Here is a 21,268-nt window from a genome sequence, read left to right on the forward strand (position 1 = left end):
GCACTAGCAGAGCCAAGAAGGATTCAGAGATGTGCCTGTTACCTCAGTGGGTTTGGGATGGATTTTTTCTCTCTGCATGGCTACTTGAGTTTCCTTACAGCATTGTACTCTAGGGTACAGGACATCTATGAGACAGCTCCCAAAATGGAATATTGCAACAGAGGCAAAAGTAAAAGTTGCAGATCTCTTAGGACTATCCTCAAAGTGGGCTGGGGTGTGGCTTAGTGGAAGAGCACTTGCCTAATATCACCAGGCCCTGGGTTTGATCCCAAGTAAGGTCAAAAAAAAAAAAAAAAAAGAAATAGGTTACATAGACAGAACATGTCCACCAATCCCATATATGTACAAGGAAGCCTGTCCACAGATGTTCACCATTACATTAAAATTTATTCTAACCAAAACTGAAAATGACCTAAATTCATCAGGAAAGAATTGGAGAAAAAAATATGATATGCTCATTCAAACAAAATTATATATAGCCACTAAATGATACTAATATGAAAAAACTTTGAAAATAACTGAGTATTCAGTTTGACAGTTTATATAAAGAATTAGGAATATATAGAGAATTAGAGAATTTGTAAGAAATTGTTACTATGTTTATATGGCTTCTTATATATCATAAAGTAAAAATGGAAAGAAAATACAACTTCTGAAGAGTGGCCACTCCTTGGTAGGGAGATAGTGAATGAGGAACCCTAATAGTTCTAGCAACATTGTTTTTTTTATTTTTCAATATAAAATAAACATGGAAAACAGTAATGTTTGTAGAATTTGTGAGTTGGACATCCACATATTTTTGTTATTTTCTATGCTCTTTGTATGTTTAAATGTTTTAGCCATACAAACACAATTCATATTGTTTTTAATTTGAAAAATTTTAAAAACTACAGAGAAACATTTCTACTTGGATCTTCCACAACAAAACTAGTCTCAAGCCAGGTTCAATGGCACATGCCTGTAATCCAAGCAACTCAGAAGACCAAGGCAAGAAGATCACAAGTTCGAAGGCAGCCTCAGCAACTGACCAAAGCCTTATTTCAAAATAAGAAATAAAAAGGGATGGGGCTACATCCCCAGTGGTAAAGGACCCCTGAATCCAATCCCTAGTACCGGAAAAAAAAAAAAAAAACTAATCTCAAAGCCAGTGGACTTGAAGGAAAGGGGGTGGGGAATAAATACCACCACCTGTCAAAGGGAGAAGTGACAAAGAATTTGCCACCAGAATCTGTAATCCACCACAGAAATCTTTTCAATAATGTTTCAGCCTTTTGCTTAACTATTTCCTAGGATGAAGAACTCAATATGATAAAAGAAGAGTGCATTAAAGATCTAACAAAAATGCCCCACCTCATAAACCTGGAGCCACCAATTCTAGGCTCGTTGATCTGCCACTCCTGACAGACACTGTCCTTCTCAGCCTCTCAGGGATCTCAGTTACAACCTATATTTCTGAAGATTCTTCAAATGAGGGCATGCAGAGTCTGAATGACTATTTCTATTAAAGATGAAACATTCACATTTAGCAAAGTAATTTTTTAAATGAAAACAAATGTATCATAGCCTTCTTCATAAATAACACCAAAGCCTACATCTGAGTTCCTCAGTGACCTAAAGGCCAGAGGGCCTTACTAACCCATTCATGAGCCCTGGCACAGAGCACCCCACAATTTATCACCCCTTCTATCATTAAGGCTCAAAGAGACACCATCAAACAGAAAATCTCCACAAGTAACTTGATCCCTCAGTGTCCTTGTGAACAGAGCCCAGGACCCAGCTGCATTGGACTATCCTCCTGGCATCTGGGGCCCAGCCTTATCTGGGAAAGAAGGTGGCCAAAATGGAGCAGGTGACGACTATCATTGCTAGAGATATATATAAATAACTGGTTTCTTCCCCAGCAGACTTAAATAACAACATACAAAATCTAACAACATAGACCTCTCTCCACGGTGGATTGGATTGGATTTACTATTTTGGTATTATTGTTAATTTCAATAGGAGTGATAATGATTATTGTAGCTCTTCAGGTTTCATGTTCAAGTTCTTAGGTTTTTTTATCAGGAGTCTGAAAGCTAAGGTTCTTATGCCAAACCAGGCCTCTATTTTATAAAATTAAGTCTTGTTAGAATAGAGCCACATGCATTTGTTTGCAATACTGACCATAGTTGCTACCATCATGCTACAGTGGCAGTGAATCATATGACATAGGCAGCATAGCTCCCCAAGACTACAATATTTACCACCTGACCTGTTATGGTTTAGATATGAGATGTCCCCCAAAAGTTCATGTGTGAGACAATGCAAGAAGGTTCAGAGGTGGATTGATTGGGTTATGAAAGCTTTAACCTAATTGCTGTATTAATCCCCTGATAGTGGTAACTGTAAGCAGGGAGGGTGTGGCTGGAGGAGGTGGGTCATTGGGGTATGCCTTTGGTATATATTGTGTGAGCTGAGCTTAGTCTCTCTCTGCTTCCTAGTGCCATGGTCCCAGCCACTTTCCTCTGCCATACCCTTCCACCATGATAATCAGCCTAACATTGGGAACCAAAGAATGGAGCTGACCATCTATGGACTGAGACCTCTGAAACCACGAGACCCAGTAAATGTTTCCTCTTCTATATTGTTCTTGTCAGGTCTTTTGGTCACAGTGAAATGGCTGAGTAAAACACTGACCACTTATGGATACCAGTTGGCCAACACCTAGGTTAGAATGTCATGATTGTTGCAATTTTCTTTCAAATTGTTAACAAAAGAACCATGGTGTGTGTGTGTGTGTGTGTGTGTGTGTGTGTGTGTGTGTTTGTAAGAGAAACAGTAGAAATTTAGCAAAGTATTAATATTGGTAAATCTAAGTGGAAAATACATGAATATTCAATCTACTTTTCTTTCAACTTTTCTACATGTTTGCAATTTTTAAAATAAAATGTCTTGATAATAAATATTGCTTTATTTAATAACTCAGGAGAATCTCCCCTGAAAAATTGTAACTCCTGGGAAAGGTAAATCAGGAGATCAACAATAGTATATAACTAGCAATTGCAATAGGTTTAAAAATAATGGGAGCAATTTCATTCACAATAGCAACAAAAAATATGAAATCTAAAGTTTAAATAAAAAGGAAATGTGGAACACTCAAAGAAATAATAAATTTTAGCAAGATCCAAAAAATAGAAGCACAAAGATGTATATAATTTTTTGAGAATGTTTGGAATTAGATAGCTGGTGCATTTACAGATGTTTGATAAAATTTTAACAAAGACAAAAGGAAGCTTTGGATAATAGGAGAAACATAATACATTTCTAAAGAAGATTCAGTGGTTCAATATTGTTAAAACAGAACTATCACATGGATGCAATTCCAGTGAAAATCACTGTGAGTTCTATTGTAGAGAGAGGGAGATAGCCATAAAATAATTTAAAAATTTCCCTACCAGAAAAAATGGGTGAGATTAGCCAAGGACATTTTGAAAATGAAGAGTAATGGTAGGGCTCTTACCTTAATAGATATTGAATTTTATTTTAAAGCTATAATAATTAAGTAAGTCTGGCTCAAGAATAATAATTCATAGAAGAAAATGAAGAGATCCAGAAGTAAGTAAAAAGTAAAAATCTAATCAAGGCAGAAAGTCCAATAGAAATGGAAAGAAAAGATTATATAATAAATGATATTGGAATAACTGGCTAATCATTTTGAAAAAAAAATAAAGTTAGAGCCCTATATCATAGCACTCTCCAAAGTGAAGGAGAATTAAATGCAGAGAAATAAAATCATAAAAGATACATGAAACAGTGCAGGTTCATATTTTTATAAGCTTGTGATGGTACAGATCTTACTGAGCGTGAAATAAATGGTAAAGAAAAAGATGAATAGATTTGGTTAATAAAAATCCCAAGCTTCTGTACATCTGAAAACAACCAAGACTAAGAAAAATACAATAACTACTGAGAAAAATATTGTCAACATAAAACAATTTTAAAAACCCATGTCTTCACTATCTAATCATTATGGAGGGATAAAGATTTTTGAATGGGCAAATACAATGAATAGACACTTCTCAGAAGAAACATAATAACTCCTTCCAAACTCCTGCACTCAGAGGCTACACCAAACTCTAGCCTGGCTCCTAGCCCATAAGACCATGTCCCTAGGTGACTCCAGACACTACTTAAGTGGCTGCCTGAGAAAGCTCAATACTGCCAGAGCAATCGCGTACTATTTGATCTTGCTTGTACCTAGTGACAGCCCCTGACTGCCCTTTCTTAGAGTGTTTACTAAAAGGAGCTTACAGTAGTGAATATGTGTCTCCTACAACTCAGAAGTGTCTCTCTCAAGGACTTGAGAGCCATGCCTTAGAAATGTAATCATCTGGAAGGAGAGGGCCTCGGTCTCCTCCATGGGAAGGTGGAATCCTGATTCCAGCTGCCACCTAGCAGACACAGCTGCCTAACCGAATGCTCACTGGCCCTGGCCGGCCCTTTATAATTTCTCTCTTCTCTGACTCTGTGGAGAACCTGCTCTCCACCACCCTCCTTCACCCAAACATCCACATCCCCTCTACATGAATCAGAAGAGGCTCAACTCTTTTCCCTATTGTCAGCAGTTACTGAAAAAAAAAAAAAAAAAAAACTGTTTTCACTGCTCTAACTAAGTCTGGCTGTGCTTATCTTTGACAATACAAGTTACAAAATAACACAACGTTGAGATTTAGCATGATTATTATTTTCAGTTTTCTGCTTATCTATATTTTGTTTTCTATCCAGTAAAATATATTGCTACTCTAGGAAAAAATTAAACTCTTAAAATAGGAATCAGGAAAAAGTATACTTTCAGGTAATTCAAACTTCCTATCAGAGGGCAGTAAACCTCCTTTACCAATTGCAAAGGCTCTCAGAACGAGTAGACATGCAGGTTATGAATAATGCCCTCCACTAGAGGAGAGAGAGAGAGAGAGAGAGAGAGAGAGAGAGAGAGAGAGAGAGAGAGAGAGAGAGAGAGAAAAGCTGCTTTCAATCCTCATAAAAAGAAAAATAAATGGTGGCTCAGAGAAGTTCAGTAAGTCCCCAGGGTCATAAAGCAATAATAGTAAAGTTGGAATGGGATTCCAGGCTGGTCTGACCAGAAACCCAATTCTCTCAAAGCCCTCATTTCAGGATCCTTGGTTTGAGGTGCAGAAGACCTGAGTTCTGACCCAACCTCTATTGTATGCGACCTTGGTAATTCTCTTCCTCTGTCTGACCCTCAGTTTCCTCATCTTGCAAGAGATGGATGGGACCAAATGGTGTGTCAAGTTCCTTCTTCTATTTTCATAAAGTGCCCAGTACCAACCAATGGCCAAGGTCAAATCCAAACCAGAGATCAGCCACAACGGCCTTAGAGCTAGAGCAAGAGCCACCACACAGGTGCCCCATGCAGCGGCCCACCTTGAATTCTTCGTGGATGCGTTCCTCCAGGACTTTGGCAGCCTTGCGGTCCTCCATCTCCACTTTCCACTTCTCCGCCAGGATCCGGGCCTTCTCATTGGCTAGAGCATCCCGGAACTTCTTGGTGATCTCTGCCTCCTTCTGTTTCCTTCCAAGAGAGCACCAGCAGGAATCAGCTTGAGTGAAAAACTCAAGGATCACATCTCAGTGGGAATTCAAATAAGAACAACAAACAATCTTTCCTTGGTCTAGAGAATAGCGAATATTGAACGTCAACAAAAGGTTAACATTGGCCAAGATGGGGAGAAATAGGTACTCTCACATATGGGAAGGTTAAAATCAGTAGAATCATTCTGGAAGCCAGACAAACAAGATTCAGAAATCCCATTTCTCACTCAAGTATACACAGATGTATGAAGAAGATGTTCATTGGAGAATTTTTATAACATAATAAATAACTCAAATGTCTGTCAACAGGACCAACAAGTTGTATTTCTCAAATACTATACAGTAATCTTAAATAGTTTTGTGGATTTATATTCATCAATTTGTCAAGGTGAAGACTTTATAGAGCATGTATCACCTAAATGCTCACTGTAGTTATCTTAGGTGGTATGTCATTCTATAATCTATTTAATCTGTTCCTTATAGTTTTCCGTGTTGTTTACGGGCTTCTGCAGCTTACAATTAAAATATTGTCATTCAAAATTGGTGGTGGGGAGATGTCGGAGTCAATTTCACATGGATTTCCAAGTTTGGCAAAAAAAAAAAAAAATTAATTATTTATGAGAGTCTCACTCTAACCTCACCTGGGACTCAACCGTCCATCTTGTGTGAGAAACGTGGATGATGTATAGAGGAACAAACAGACAACAAAAGTCAATCCAAACTGCTATACTGTCCCCCTGACAATTAAGTACAGGAAAGAGCCAAAGCATGTTGTATATACAATCAAGATGAATCCAACTACATGCACATCGGAAGGGCATTGTTAGGCTTATGTTACTGATGAGAAAACTGAGGACCCAATCAGCTAACTAGTAATTAGCAGAGCCAGGATTTGAACCCTCAGTTTTGCCTGATGCAAGACACTGACGCTTTGGTCCCTAATCTTAGCAGAGCTCAAAACAGCCAGTCAGATGGTACCTTTTACCTCCTACCCACAACCTATGGCCTTTGGCTTGTACCTACCCCAAGGCTGTGTGCTCAGGTCCCACCAACACCCCTCCTGCCCCAGCACCACTCACCAGAGCTCCTCGGCTTCCCTCTGTGCTTGCAGCCGCGCTCTCTCTGCAATCAGCTCCTCGGAGATCTCTTCATAAGGCTTGTCACCAGGGCCTTCACCCATGACCCAGACCCAGACCTTGCCATCTTCTCCCAAGAGCCACTGGATGTGTTTGTCACTTGCTACCTCACAACAGGAGGAGGAATAAAGAAGGAAAAAGAAACATATCTGATTTCCATTCGTTAGGAAATGGCACACAACCATTACACCCCTCATAGCAGAGCAGTGTCATCTACAAATACGATTCCAGAGAGATACTGCCTAAAGGCAGGTCCAAGACCCTCTCTTCCTTCCCTCCCTCTTCCCCTGGGGAGCATCACAATAGCTAAGCCAGCCAGCAGGAGCAGGTCCCCAAGGTGTCTGTGACTGAGCTCTCCTAAAATCCTCATCAAAGAGAACATAGATAACAGTGAGGCACTTTCTGTAGGAACTGACTTATGTCACTCCTGGGCTGTGGCAGTGGGTGGTGGTGAACCTTCTCTGCAGTCTCTTCTTCCTGTCCACTAGCTAGAAAAAAAAAAAGAGAGAGAGAGAGAATCAAGGATGGTAGATTGCCAGATGAAGCAGCCTGATGCTGAGTCTCTGTGAACTATATCAGACAGTAACCTGAGCAAGAAATAAACCTGTACTAGATTCAGCCATGAAGATTTCTCAGTTTTCCTACTGCAACAGATGGCATTGATTACTATGACTAATATGGAGATCTATCTCAAAAACCAGCTGCTGCTGAAACACATATAAACTACGCATCATTGAATTTCAGTTGAGTAGTGAGTGATGTCCATTAGGCTGAATGGCTGGAGATCCATGTCATGGAAGAGCAAAATATTTGGTAAAAATGTCAGACACTGTAACTTAAAAAGCAGGCCCAGGGCTTCCTGAACTTTCATTATAAGGGAAGAGGGTGGGAAATAAAAAGTTTGTAATGTGTGTTGGTTACTAGTGGCTGCGTTTGGCAAAGTGTCAAGAAAAGGAAATGAGTCTAAAGAAGAATTCAGGGCTTTGCAAGTAAAATGAGAGAGAATAGAGACCATTTAGAAATCTGGGACTTCATAGGATTGAGAAAAACATCTCCTTTGAGGGCTCCAACTATAAGAGATGGAACTTTTAAAGTATTTTCATGTAGAGCTGAGTCAACTTTCTAAGGTGAATACATGATTGAGGACACAAAGCTCCATGGTGGTCACAAGATTGTGCTTCACCAGCCTCCTACTACTGAGGGCATTTTATCCTCTTGCTTATAAATCTTCTAGCAGCCTCAAGCATCATTTCCTCAATCTCTCAGGAAGATGCAAAGAGGGAAAGGCTTCTCCTAAGAAGTTTCATCTGTGGAGGAGAAAGCCCTTCACTGGGGCTCTTGGGTTTGTCCAAGGCCATGTTTCAGAGTCTGCTTCAGTCTCTGACTGAGCACACCAGGCTCATTCCTGAGACACACCGGACTCCTTGCCAAACTTTCTGGGACACCTCCAACCAACCTTCCTCCCTCTCTGCTTCAGTCAAAGTCAGGACTGCACTGCAGGGCAATGTCTCTCCCAGCCTCCAGCCAGCTCCTTGCCCTCTTTCTCTGACAAGCATTTTCCTTGAGGAAAAAAAAAACAAAAACAAAAAACCGTGCATGGTGAATCCCTCCCCATTCCTGCTCCTCAGAGAAACCAGACTAACCCAAGTACATTGAGTGCCAACTCTCACAACTGTTTTACAAAGAACTTCAATGTAGATGCCTGCAGATGACAGTGAGACATGTAGGGGTCCAGGGGCAAAGAAATAAAGTCAACTGTAGAAAATGACTAGTAAAAATTTTAGATATTGTTCCTGGGACATGGAAGCCAACAGACGAGAAGCCTTTTGAGTTTTGGAGTATAGACTAGAAAGCCTTTGATTGTTCAAGACTCAAACAACTCTTGGGTGCCAACTTTAGTGAGCTGCAGGCGGGTTTCAAGATCATGCTGATCTGGGGAGGGTGTGGACCTCAACACTCACTCCAGAAGAGGTCGAGGTCAAAAATCAAGGAGAAAAAGCTTCCTCAAGGGGGTCAAGTCCATTCAAGGAATTCCTTCATGGCTAAGGCAGGGGAACTCTCAGAGCCCAGCCTGCAGGACTCAAGGATGCTGTAGACTAGGGAAAACAGGTCTCACGCTCTCTCCTTTCCCAAATGGCAGTATGCCTAGAGATATTCTGGCCTTGTTTAGTGCTGTATGTTGGTCTTAAGGGTGAGAGGTATTCAGGTGACATATCTATTTAGCACATTTGGACTTTATAGAGATAAATGTGGGGCCTCGGACCCTGTGGACTTCCAGGTGGATGCAGTGACTGGAATCCCTTTAAGAAGGTGGTGAGTGTATAAATGCTCAGAATGGCAATCAATGACAGTGACCATGCTAGATCCACCCTGCATTCCTTTTCTCTAGTCCACCAAGGACCACATTCCTCAGCTTTCCTTCAGTCCTGTGGGACCCTACAGCTGACTTCTAGTCTGTGGATTGTCAGGGGAAGTGACTGGTCTCACTTCCAGGCTGAGGTGATCAGCAGCTTCTGTCTTTTCTGCATTTTCTCCCTTGTCCACCCAGCTGGAAATAAATGACTCTAAGATGATAGAATTTCGAGAAAAAAAATCATCCTGATCCATGAGTCAATGTCTAAAACAAAATCACATAGAGGAGCTGCTGAACCCACACCCAACCAATGCAGTCAAGAAATAAGCCTTCATTGTGTAAATGTACTGAAATGTCAGGGTTTATCAATTGCACAAGGCACATTAATCCCCCTAATATAGAAGGGCACTGTTATATTTTTAGTACATTAAGGGCAATATAGTAATCGAGAACTAGGTATAATTCAGAGAGGCCATCACTACTAGAATTATAAAACTTTCAAAGAAATAATGAAGAAAAGTAAATGACTAGTGACATCCCCATCCTGTCACAGTAAGTAAAGGGAACAGAGAAAGAACAAAATACGTGTAACTATCACAGCAGATGCTATCAATTGCCTCCACGCCATCCACCCCAGCCCACCATCCTCCCTCACCACAGAACCCCAAGTTGTTCAGGGAGCAGCAGAGACACTCCCCTGCAGGAAAGGTGAGTTTCCAGCCCAGCCTCAAAGGACAAATAACAATGGATCTAAACCCATCATGTAATGTTATTCTCATTGGCAAGTGATGGATCTAAGAGTGACAAGATCCCCATTTCTAAAAAAGTAGATACTGGCAGAAGCCCCAGTGAAGGGCTTTCTCCTCCACAGGATGAAACTTCTTAGGAGAAGCCTTTCCCTCTTTGCATCTTCCTGAGAGATTGAGGAAATGATGCTTGAGGTTGCTAGAAGATTTATAAGCATGAGGATAAAATCACAGGCTGAGCATGGGGGAGCAGAAAGATAGACCAGGATGTGCCCCTGGAAATCTTGAACAACTAAATAAATCACCCATTTCAGGACATCTTCAGACTTTTTGTCCTTTGAGAAAAACAAGAAACCTCAAGAAATAAAATTCTGCAGTTATTAAACAAAATAAGGCAACCCAGACATGGAAGTTTAATTTAATAGACATTTGTTTAATTAAGCAACTATTAGTTGCGTGTTCTGTTAGTTCTAGTCAAAGATACCTGCAGCCGATACAGAAAATTATGCAAAGACAATGAACCCTTAATATGTCCATTAACACAATAAACGTAGGCAGAAAGAATTCTCCTATTAAAAATCTGAGACTATTGAATTGATTAAAAAATAAATCCAGCTATGTGCTACTTAAAGAAAACCCACTTAAAAAAGAAAAGGTTAAAAATAGAGGCAACAACAGACCGTGCAAAGGCAAGCAAAAAGAAAGCAGAAGTGTCAATGTCAAACAAAGCAAAATTCAAGGACAAATGTGTAAACAAGACATAGAAGAATATTGTGTGATAATAAAAGTTGCAACCCGCCAAGAAGATATAACAGTCATAAAACTTTATACAACAAGCAACATAACAGCCAACTGCATAAAAGAAAAACACCAAAAATATAAGAAGAATTTGAAAATGTGTATAAACTCCTGGTGGGCACTTACTACGTCTGTTTCAGAAGTCAGTGGGTCAAATAGATTTTTTAAAGTAATGATATATAGGACTTGAATGATTCAATTTTATTTAATAATTACAGAACTTTTTTTTTCTTCTTTTGATACCAGAGACTGAACCCATTGGTGCTTTACCACTAAACTATATCCTTTTTATTTTGACACAGGGTCTCACTAAGTTTCTTAGGGCCTTGCTAAATTGGGAGGCTGGCTTCAAACTTGCAATCTTCCTGCCTCAGCCTCCAGAGCTGCTGGAATTACAGGCATGTGCCACAATGCCCAACAGAACTTTATTTCTTAAACACTGAGCATATACTTTTCTTTTGCTCTTATAGTTATGAGAAAATTTTTATAGGCCATATTCCCTAATAATAATACCCCAAATTAGAAGACAGTGGGGGGAAATAGTCATAAAAAATTTTAACTGTTCTATAATCTAGAAAATATCTCCCAGATAACCCTTGAGTCTTTAAGGAAATGAACGTTGAAAAGACACATTATTTGGGGTGGGGGGAATGCAGCAAGAAATACGCAAGAAATGTGCATATGCACACATCTCATAGTAAGTTCAGAAGAAAACTTGCAGGTTTAAAGGCTTTTCTTTTTGATGTTCCTATAAAGATATTCCTCTCTTCTCCAAACACATCGTAATGCATACAAAACAACAAGGGATACAAGAAATACCTCTACGGCATCTCTACCGAACAGAAGCGTGAAACTGTGGGAGATAGGAGCCTCCAGCCTGCTGGACTCCATCTGGATCCCAAAGAATAACATGACTCCTGCAGGGTAAAGGGGCATAAGTATTCTCCAGGCAATACAGGAACCTAACTAAAGAGGAGTGTAATGAAGCCAGATGCTGGTAATGGGAGCCGCAGGTAGAGTGGACAGAGGTTATGTGGTAGATGTACATGGTAGAATACTATTCGGCTTGAAGAAGAAGGAAATATTATCATCTGCAACAATGTGGATAACTGGGAGAACACAGACAAGTTCCACATGAAACCCCTGATATGTGGAGTGTGAAAATGGTTACCAAGGACTGGAGGCAAGGAGATTGGGGAGATGTTGGAATATTGTGTGTGCATGTGTATGTGTGTAAATGTAATACATATATGCAAAGTTGAAAGAGTAGTCTCATTTTACATTTTTGCAAATCTGCCTTATGTCCAACTTAATTGAAAGCAGATGGATTTTTCATATCTGTTCCTACATTCACTCTGTTATGATATGTAATTTTGGTTGAAATACATTTTTAAAAATGTTTTCCCCTACATATGCAGTTGGAAAAAAAGAAGAAAAGAGAACAATTAGCACCTTTTTCAGATAATTTTTGATGCTATACCAAAAATCAAACAAGAGGTGGTTTCTTAAATGTTAGCTGTGGCTTGGAATCTGAAACCATATTGATTAGTTTTATTATAGTTTATTAAATTGAAATTCATTTGTTATGTTATTTTCTGAGTTTTAGCCATGTATCACGGTGACATAAGATGTTAACCATAGGGAAAGCTGGGTGAGAGGCAGATGGAAAGTTTCTAAACTACTCTGAAACTCTTCTAAGTCTAAAGTTAGTTCAAAATAAAAAGTTCGAGCATTTAAAAAGCAAAATAAAAATAAACATTCATTTGTCGCTGGGTGTGGTGGTGCACGCCTGTATTCCCAGCAGCTCAGAAGACTGAGACAGGAGGATCACAAGTTCAAAGCCAGTCTCAGCAAAAGCGAGGTGCTAAGCAACTCAATGAGACCCGTCTCTCATAAAATTCAAAATTGGGCTGGGGGTGTGGCTCAGTGGTTGAGTGCTCCTGAGTTCAATCCCTGGTACTCCACCCCACCCCCCAAAAAAAACTATTTAGTTTGTTATTCACTTTGAACGGATCTTTTTCTCATGCATGTTTTTGCAACATTACTCGTTTGTCCTTTGGAATATAGTGATTCAGTGAGTCAAGCAGACCTTCCATACATGGACTCACTTTATTTTACATATCAGAAAAGTCACATTTGTAAATACATGTATGAATCTCTTGAGAAAAGTCATTATGTATTGGGTGACAAATAAACGCACTGTGGCAGATGTTAAGTTTTTCAAAATTTTTAGCTTTTGTCTGAAAGTTAGAATTTATCAGTGGCATAAATTTTATCAGTTGCTTTCCTTGAAGTAACAGATCTACTTTATTTATTTTCAAATACCCATATCTGTAAAAAATATGTATATTTATACATATAAATTGTTGGCCTTTTTAAGTAAAAATGGTGTAACATGAAAGAGGATACTTCATCATGTAATGAAACAAGCATACCTGCTTTTTCTCAGGACACCCATCATACTTCTGTAGGCAGCAAAAATACTTTATGCATACATTCCATTTTGTCACACAATGAAATTATCAAGGTTTACTATTCATCAAGAGATGAAAATATCATCCATTTTATTGTGAACACATCATTATTTTTTTGTGATTGTGTCATGGTGAAAAATACGATACTGCTACCATTATGGTGCCAGCAGATTTACCACTAGGTTAGTCAGCTTTTCATCACTAAAACAAATACCTGAGGTAATTAACTTATAAAGAGAAAAGGTTTGTTTGGGCTCATAGTTGTGGAAGTTTCAGTCTATGATTGGGCATAAATGTTCACAGAAGTATTATTCATATAACCCTCAAAGTGGAAACAACCCAAATGTCCATGTTTGAAATCATGCATATACTGTTCTCTTACCACAATGGAATTGATATAGAAATCCATAACAGAAGAATATCTAGAAAAATTCCTTCAAACATTCAGAAATTAAGCAGCACAATTCTAAATAACCCATGAATAAAAAAAAAGGAATCACAAAGTGAATTAGAAAATATTTAAAATTAAAAGATAACACATAATAATCTATGGGATTTGGTTGACGCAGTGCATTAGGAGAAAATTCTAGCATCAAGTGCTTTTATTCAGAATGAAGAGCCAGATGCAGTGGTAAATGCTTATAAACACAGCAACTTAAGAAACTGAGGCAAGAGGATCCAAGTTCAAGGAAACCCTCAGCAAATTAGTGAGGTCCTAAGCAACTTACTGAGTCCCTTTATCAAAATCAAAATAAAAAGGGTTAGGGATGTAACTCAGTGGTAAAGCACCTCTGAGTTCAATCAGAAGAAGGAGGAGGAAGAGGAGAGAATAAAGGAGCTCAAACCAATGATCTAAGTTTCTATACTTTCTAAAATACAGAAAATAAGAAAAACTTAAAAACTTCATGACAGTAAGTTGATAACTTAGATGAAATAAATTCTTTAAAAGATGCAAGATATACCTCACCAAAGCTCACCAAAGAAGAAATGCATCCTCTGAGTAGCTCTATGTCTACAAAATAATTTCAACTTGTACTTTCAAATCTACCCACAATGAAAGCCTGGACACATAGATTAATAAAAAAAAACTTAATAAAGTATTAGAAAATTGAATTTAGAATTATATAGAAACAATAATTTATCATAACCATATAGTTTACCATAGGAATTCAAGGTTAGTTCAACATTTAACAATCAAAGAAATTAATTAATCATATCTGCAAGGGAAAACAAGAGAAGAAAAAGAAAAAGAACTATAATCATTTCAGTAGTTGAAAAGAACATCTGACAAACCTAAAATCCATTCCTAATAAAAATTCTTAGCAAACTAAAAATAGAGAAAGAGCTCCTCATCCTGATAAAATGCATCCATAAAAATCCTAGAGCTAACATTATATTCAAGGATCAAAAATTAACTATTTACCCTTAATGACTGGGAACAAAGCAATGTTGTTAGCTCTCACCACATCTAACACTGGACTGAAGATCTTAACCCGCACAGTAAGGCAAGAAAAAAATCATAAAAGATGTATGTATTGGAAAGAAAGAAATACATCTGTCTTTGTTTTATGAAAAATTACATATAAAAGCCTCAAAAAAAACTACAAAAAAAAAGCTATTCAAACTAATGAGTGATTTTAACATGGTCACAGCATATTACATCAGTACACAAAAATCAATTGCCCTGCAGAATGAAATTGACCAAACTATGCTATGTACATGTATGAATATATATGAATATATTACAATGAATTCAACTTTTATGTATAACTATAATGGATATATATATATATATATATATATATATATTAGAGTCAAGGAAGGGGATCAGTGGAAAAAGGAGAGAAAAGCAGAAATACTTGAGATGGAAATGAAGCAAGTTTTGAGATATGCACTTATATGTATGTCAAAATGACCCACCATTATGTTTAACTATAATGCATTAATGAAAAACCTCCATTGTGTTTCTATATTTTAGCAATAGACAATTAAAAATTCATTTTAAAATGTCATTTACAGAAGTATCAAAAATAAGAACTACTATGAGGTATTAACAAAATTTGTTCCCTAATCTATAAAACATTGCTGAGAGAAACTAAAAACTTTAAGAAGCAGAACAATATATCTTTTTATGGATTGGAAAAGCTATTTACACAAATTTGGCAATCTGATTCTAAAACTTAGGTGGACCTAGAATAGACAAAACAATGTTGAAAAAGAACAAACTTGAATGACTTGCACAATTTGTTGTCAAGATTTACAACAAAGCCACAGTTTCAGGACTTGCTAGAAAGCTATAGCTAATGTGATATTTGTGTAAGTAGAGAAATAAATATAATGAAACAGACCCACATATACATATATGATCAACATATGAACCATGCCAAGGCAATTTAATTAAGAATAATTTTTTTCTCAACAAATAATACTGGGAAATAATATATTTTGCATTCACATGTAAAAAAATGAATTTGACTCTTACTTTGCATCATATATATATCCATATTCAAGCTGTCAAGGAATGAGAAAGATAATGTATGCATATATATATATATTCAGCTTTCCCTCCAATTAAAAAGTCACTTTCCACTTGAAAATGCTGGGAAGCCCAAGCTGTACCATGCTGGTTTACCAGATTTTCCTTTAAAACCCAGATGCAGGGGCAGTGAGTCCAGGAATAACCCAAGAATATTTCCTTCTATTTGATTCCTTCTCCGCATTTATATGGCACTAAGTCTCCTGCTCCTGAAACCCACTTTGTCTTCTGAAGTTTCCATTCAGGTGTGTTTAATGGATGGGGTGACCAACAGTCCAAGTTTGCTTGGAGCCAAGTTGGTTTCCAAGATGTAAGCCTTTTTATTTTATAAAAAGGAAGGTCCTAGTCCTAGGCTAAGAAGGACAAGATGGTTCACCCTCAGCAGAGATATTAACAGTTTACCCACTATATCCAACTTCCCTTCTAGCTCTACCTTTCACAGCTCATAACTTTGAAAAGCAGCAGCCCTACTATCTCCATGAGCCTCTTTGCTTACTGATGTGGACCACCGCTGAGACAACCAGACTCCCATGAAATGGAATACACTGAGATGCAAAGGCATGAGTGTCATATTTGGTACTGGATCTTGGAGATGGAAGGCCATGTGATTAAGACCTGGAATACATTAAGAGGGGGCCATGTTTGTGGATGAATAGCATCAGGAGCTAGTCCTTAGGAGCAAGTGTGCAGAGAGAAGCACAAATGAGTGGCAGGGGAGAAAAACGACTCTGACTGCAGACAGCTTTCTAATTCCATGCTGTGCTTGTTTTCACATTCTCGAAGATTGCTTGGAAGTACCTCCTTTCTGTGGCATGTCCTTATTGAAATACCAGCAACCTAGCTGAACCATGGAAGTCTAATGAGCAGACTGCTGGTACCTATTACAATAGATGCACACTGCACACAGTAGGTGTTTCCTACATGTGGGTGAAATTAATTACATGCTGTGTTGGTGAATAGTATATGTCAGCCTTGCTAGGCTATGGTGCCCAGATGTTTGGTACACTAGTCTTAGCATTGCTGTGAAGGTATCTTGTGGATGTAATGAACATTTATAGTCAGTTAACTTTAAAGCAGATGAGTCTCCTTAATGGGGGGGGGGTGTCATTCCCTCCAAAGCCTTAATAGTGAAAAATTAAGGCTTCTATAAGAAGAAGAGACTGTAAAATAGAAACCCTGCTTCAATTTTCAGCCTCCTGGCCCACCCTATGGATTTTAGATTTGCCCGTCCCACAAACATGAGCCAATTCCTAAAAATAAATTATATGAACACATATCCTTTTGGTTCTGTTTCTCTAGAGAACCTAGACTGATGCATGTGTTAATACTAGCTGGTGATGAAGTGACAGAATTTCAGAACACTCAGGAATCAGGAGACACTATGGACCAGATAAAGCATACCACAGCACCTGCTCCTAAGGGTAGGACCATATCTAATTGTAAGGAACCTCTCAGAGAATCCTTTAAGGGAGGTGGCTGACCCAACAGCTGGTGGGTTCTCTTAACCTAAGTGCCTTTTGTTCTATTTGTGAATTTGAATCTCTGGAGAAACAGAAAAGAACTCAGCCAGGCACACAAGAAATGTGCTAACGCTAATGTTTGTCAAGTATTTACAACATGTCAGACTTCACTGGGACCATCTCATTTCATCTTCCCCACAAATGCGGGATAAAGGTACTATCATCATCTCAGTTTACACAGAGGCTAGAATATCTTGCCAAAGTGGAAAACAGCCACAGTTAGGGAGTAGGCAGAGCCAAAATTTAACCCAGGCAGTGTGACATACAACTCCTCTGGCAAATGCAAAAGCCCAGCAGGGTTTCGACATAAGGTACACTATCAATAGTACCAGGCTATTTTATGTTGCATTCCACACTGTCCTTACTGTATGACACAGACACGGGACTCAGCCACACTTAACTGTCATCCCACAATTCTCTCCAACATTGTGACTGTAAAATGACTCCCCAGCTCAAGGCCACATCTCCTTTTGAAGGAGTGTATCTTAGTACCTGATGCAATTATTGTTGAGAATCTGCAACACTCTAACTCCAACCCAGCTCCCCCTCTGGGACTCAGCAGAATCAATGTGACAGAGAGGGGGTCAGGACCTGAGTCTTCATCTTGTTACTTACCAGACCAATTTTCTCATCTGGGACAACATCTAATGCATAAACTGCTTGTCAAAGGAGGGGATTGCTCAAATTCTTCAGGCAGGGACTAGACATCCTGAATCTTTAGCATCTCACCAAGTCTGAATGTGAGAACCCAACTGAGGTGGCCAGAAAATGAAATACATCAGTGAAATGACAGGATGGAAAATAAATGAGGCCTAAGGTTATGTAACTTTGAAAGGACGTGAAGGAAATTGGTGTGAAAATGAACCCAAAGAATTTCAACCTTGGGCTATGAATGTAGGTCAGTGCTAGGCAAGGCCCCACGTTCAACCCCCAGTACTAAAAAGAGAGAGATAAAGAAAAAGAGGAGGGGGAGGGAATTTAAATCTAAAAGTCTAATGCAAAAAAAAAAAAAAAAAATCTATTTCCAAAAGGGAAAACCATAGGAATCTTTGCTAATTCTTACGTGAGAAAAACCTAGAGAGCAGAAATGCTAGCCATTCTGAGAGAGAGAGCAGAGGAACAGGCAGCCAAGCCATCTGCAAGCTGTTACTTCAGCTTCAGTCCAGTGGCTCCAAGCTGGAGTTGAGACCTGAGGTCAGGTTACTGAGAGATGAATAGCTCGTGGCCTTTCTCAGAACTGCCCCTGCTGACCTCCAGGCCAGAAAGGGAAGCAGGGAGGTGGCAGGCATGAGCATCCCTGAGACAAGAGGAGAGAAATAAAACTCGGGCAGCTCAGTCCAACACCCTCGAGCTGGGTCCCTGCACGGGTTTAGGACAGGTGACTCCCTCTGTGCAGAACTGAACAAAATGCAGTCCTGTTCAAACAGTTCTTGGGCTTCAGGCAGCAGCTGGGGAGAAAGATGGAGAATAAGAAAGGACAGGGTAAGTGCCCAGAAACTCAAGTTCCCTGCTGATCCATTGATCACTGACAGCTGTGTGATCCAGGACATGGGCCTTTGTTCCTTCCCTAAGACTCCTCAGCAATGAAATCCCAGAATCCATATGTTGACACTAAACCCAAGTATTAGGAGGTGTGGACTTTGGGTGATTAGGTCATAAGGGTAGAGCTCTAACAAGTGGGATTAGTACCCTTAAAAGAGGCCAGAGAACTAACTCACTGTCTCTCTGCCATGAGAGGATACAAGGAGATGCCAACCATCTGCAACCAGAAGAGGGCCCTCACCAGAATCCAACTATGTTGGCACTCTGAGCTGGGTCTTCCGGGATCCAGAACTATGAGGAATAAATACTTGTTATTTAAGCTATCTAGACTGGTAAATCGCTATAGCAACCCCAGCTCACTAAGAAACACCTTACCCCTATGTGCTTTGGTTTAGACCTTAAATGTCTCCTAAAGATATGTGTGTCAGAGGCTTAGTCCCCAGCTTGGCACTATTGGGAGGTGATAAAAACTGTAAGCAGCGGGGCCTAGTGCAAGGTCTTGCCGTCATTGAAGGAGTGCCCTTGAAGGGGATATTGGGATCCTAACACCCCTCCCCTTCCTCTCTTGTTGCTTTCCAGCCACTGTGAGGGGAGCAGCTTTGTTCCACAACACACCATGAGGCTCCTCCTCACCATACAAAGTAATGGGGCCAACAGACCTGGGCTGAAAACTACAAAAATGGGAGCTAGAATAAGCCTTTCCTCTTTTTAAGTTGATTATCACGGGTATTCATCATGATTGTAGAAAGCCCACTAGCGCCCGTGTGGCCCAGCTCTTGGGGAACCTACAGAAGAAATGGAAAGGGGCAAACACTCCCTGCCTCTTTATATCTCCCCTGGAAACCGTGTATGAAAAATAGCATTAACAGGGGATAGACAGAGGCAAGCGGTGGGACATGAGATGAAGGGAATAATTGTATAAAGTGGGCTCACTGTGCTGACACCCACGTGCTTTCTTTTCCAAGAAGCACTTTACCTGAAACCCTGCCTGGTTTGAGTGAACAGGATATGTTACATTCCTCAGCAAACTACCTGCTATCTGCGGGAGAAATACAGGCCCAAAATAATTCCAATAAGAACACAAGGTACCCTGAAGTGGAGACTTTTGTGACCCTTTTATACACCAGATCTTGGAACTCAGGGAGATAAGGATAATTCCCTTTATAGATTATAAAATCTATAAGAATAGGTTCCATTTAGAACCTGCCAGCATGGGCCAAAGTGACCTAGAGTGGTCATGACAGTGGGGATTTGAAAGTCTGATGTTATCCTGCTGTCAGTCAAAAGTCAAGAGGTGGACCTAAGTAGAACTTTCTGGAAAATTCCCTAGAACCCCTATAAAACTCCAGGGCAAGATATGCATGCAGTGCTATCCTTTCCTCTCTGAGAAGGATCCACTCCCTCCCTTGAGAATGTCCCCTTTTCCCCTTTCCTATCCCACTAATAAACTGATACCTGTTATTCTGAGTGACATGTTTGAAATTTTTCTGACTCGATTTCAAGAATTGGTGTTTGAATGGGGGGCCTTGTTGCTGCCTCGATCTCCCAGAAGGCCTCAGCCCTGCAACAGAATCTCTTTCCCTATACCCTCATGAACAGTGTTGACTATCAAATGTTGACAACACTTGCTAATCCCATTGTTTTAATTTGCATTTATGTGATTTACTAATGAGGTTGAACCTCTTTTCACATCAACATTGTGATCTGAAATCTCCCCACCCCCATGAGTTACTTGTTCATGTCTTTTCTCCATTTTACTGGTGTTGGTTATTATTTCCTAATTGATTTAGAGAACTTGTTCACGGGGATACTAATACCTTGCCTGTTATGTATGGTGCAAATATTTTTCCCATTTATCTCCTGTTTTGACCTTTTTGGAAGTTTGGTTTGACATGTTTTATTCAGATTTTGTGTTTAGTCAGGTTTTTCTTAATTTTCTTTTTTTATTCTTGTATTTTAAGAAAGTCTCAACTATCCCCAATATTCTCTTATATTTTCTTTTATTATTTTTTATAATTTTTTATGCTTTTTGGTTGTTGGGTATTGGTCCTTGGTCACCTTCGATGAGTCTTTTTCATCAGGGAAGAAGCCATGACAAGGAAAGCTCTGTGTGGCACAGCCAGAGAAATCAGAAACTTTAATTCCGGCATCGCACTCAGATTCTAACTCCATCTCCCACTTGCTTCCTACAGCAGGCTGCTGAACCCTCTGAGATTCTATTTGCTCAACTAAAATGTAGATAATTCCTTATCTGGTTGATTCAAAGGTACACATTTTACTTAACATCTCTGAAATCAGAATGTGTCTCATAACCAATGGATCAATTTACATCTTTCTTAGTAGCACATAAAATAATAGCATGTCTTTTAATCAGTCACTGTTTTATTTTTATGAAATACATCTGGATGCATCTTCCAAGTCACTGAAGGGCTTAGGCAAGTGGAGGTGCTTGAAGGGCAGACAAGTCTCCATTTGGTTAAGTTCTCCTTCCTTCCAAGAAGCAGTTGCTTTGAGGCCTTGTTCTGCTTGCCCTCTCCACCACCCAAGATCTGAGTCTGCTTCCTAGAGACC

The 21,268-nt window shown here is 39.3% G+C and overlaps 1 protein-coding gene across 1 annotated transcript in view; it reads right to left on the bottom strand.

Annotated features, from left to right (window-relative positions):
- Sh2d4b (SH2 domain containing 4B) overlaps positions 1–21,268 on the bottom strand; it is an 84,374-nt gene that overhangs the window by 54,686 nt on the left and 8,420 nt on the right. The window contains exons 4-6 of the mRNA XM_027939877.2: positions 7,145–7,216; positions 6,672–6,831; positions 5,425–5,572 (exon numbers count right to left, since the gene is read on the bottom strand). Of these exons, the coding sequence (XP_027795678.2) occupies positions 5,425–5,572; positions 6,672–6,831; positions 7,145–7,216 (380 nt within the window). The remainder of the gene's footprint in view (positions 1–5,424; positions 5,573–6,671; positions 6,832–7,144; positions 7,217–21,268) is intronic.

The sequence above is a fragment of the Marmota flaviventris genome, chromosome 4 (assembly GCF_047511675.1).
Source record: "Marmota flaviventris isolate mMarFla1 chromosome 4, mMarFla1.hap1, whole genome shotgun sequence".
In the NCBI taxonomy this organism is placed as follows: Eukaryota; Metazoa; Chordata; class Mammalia; order Rodentia; family Sciuridae; genus Marmota; species Marmota flaviventris.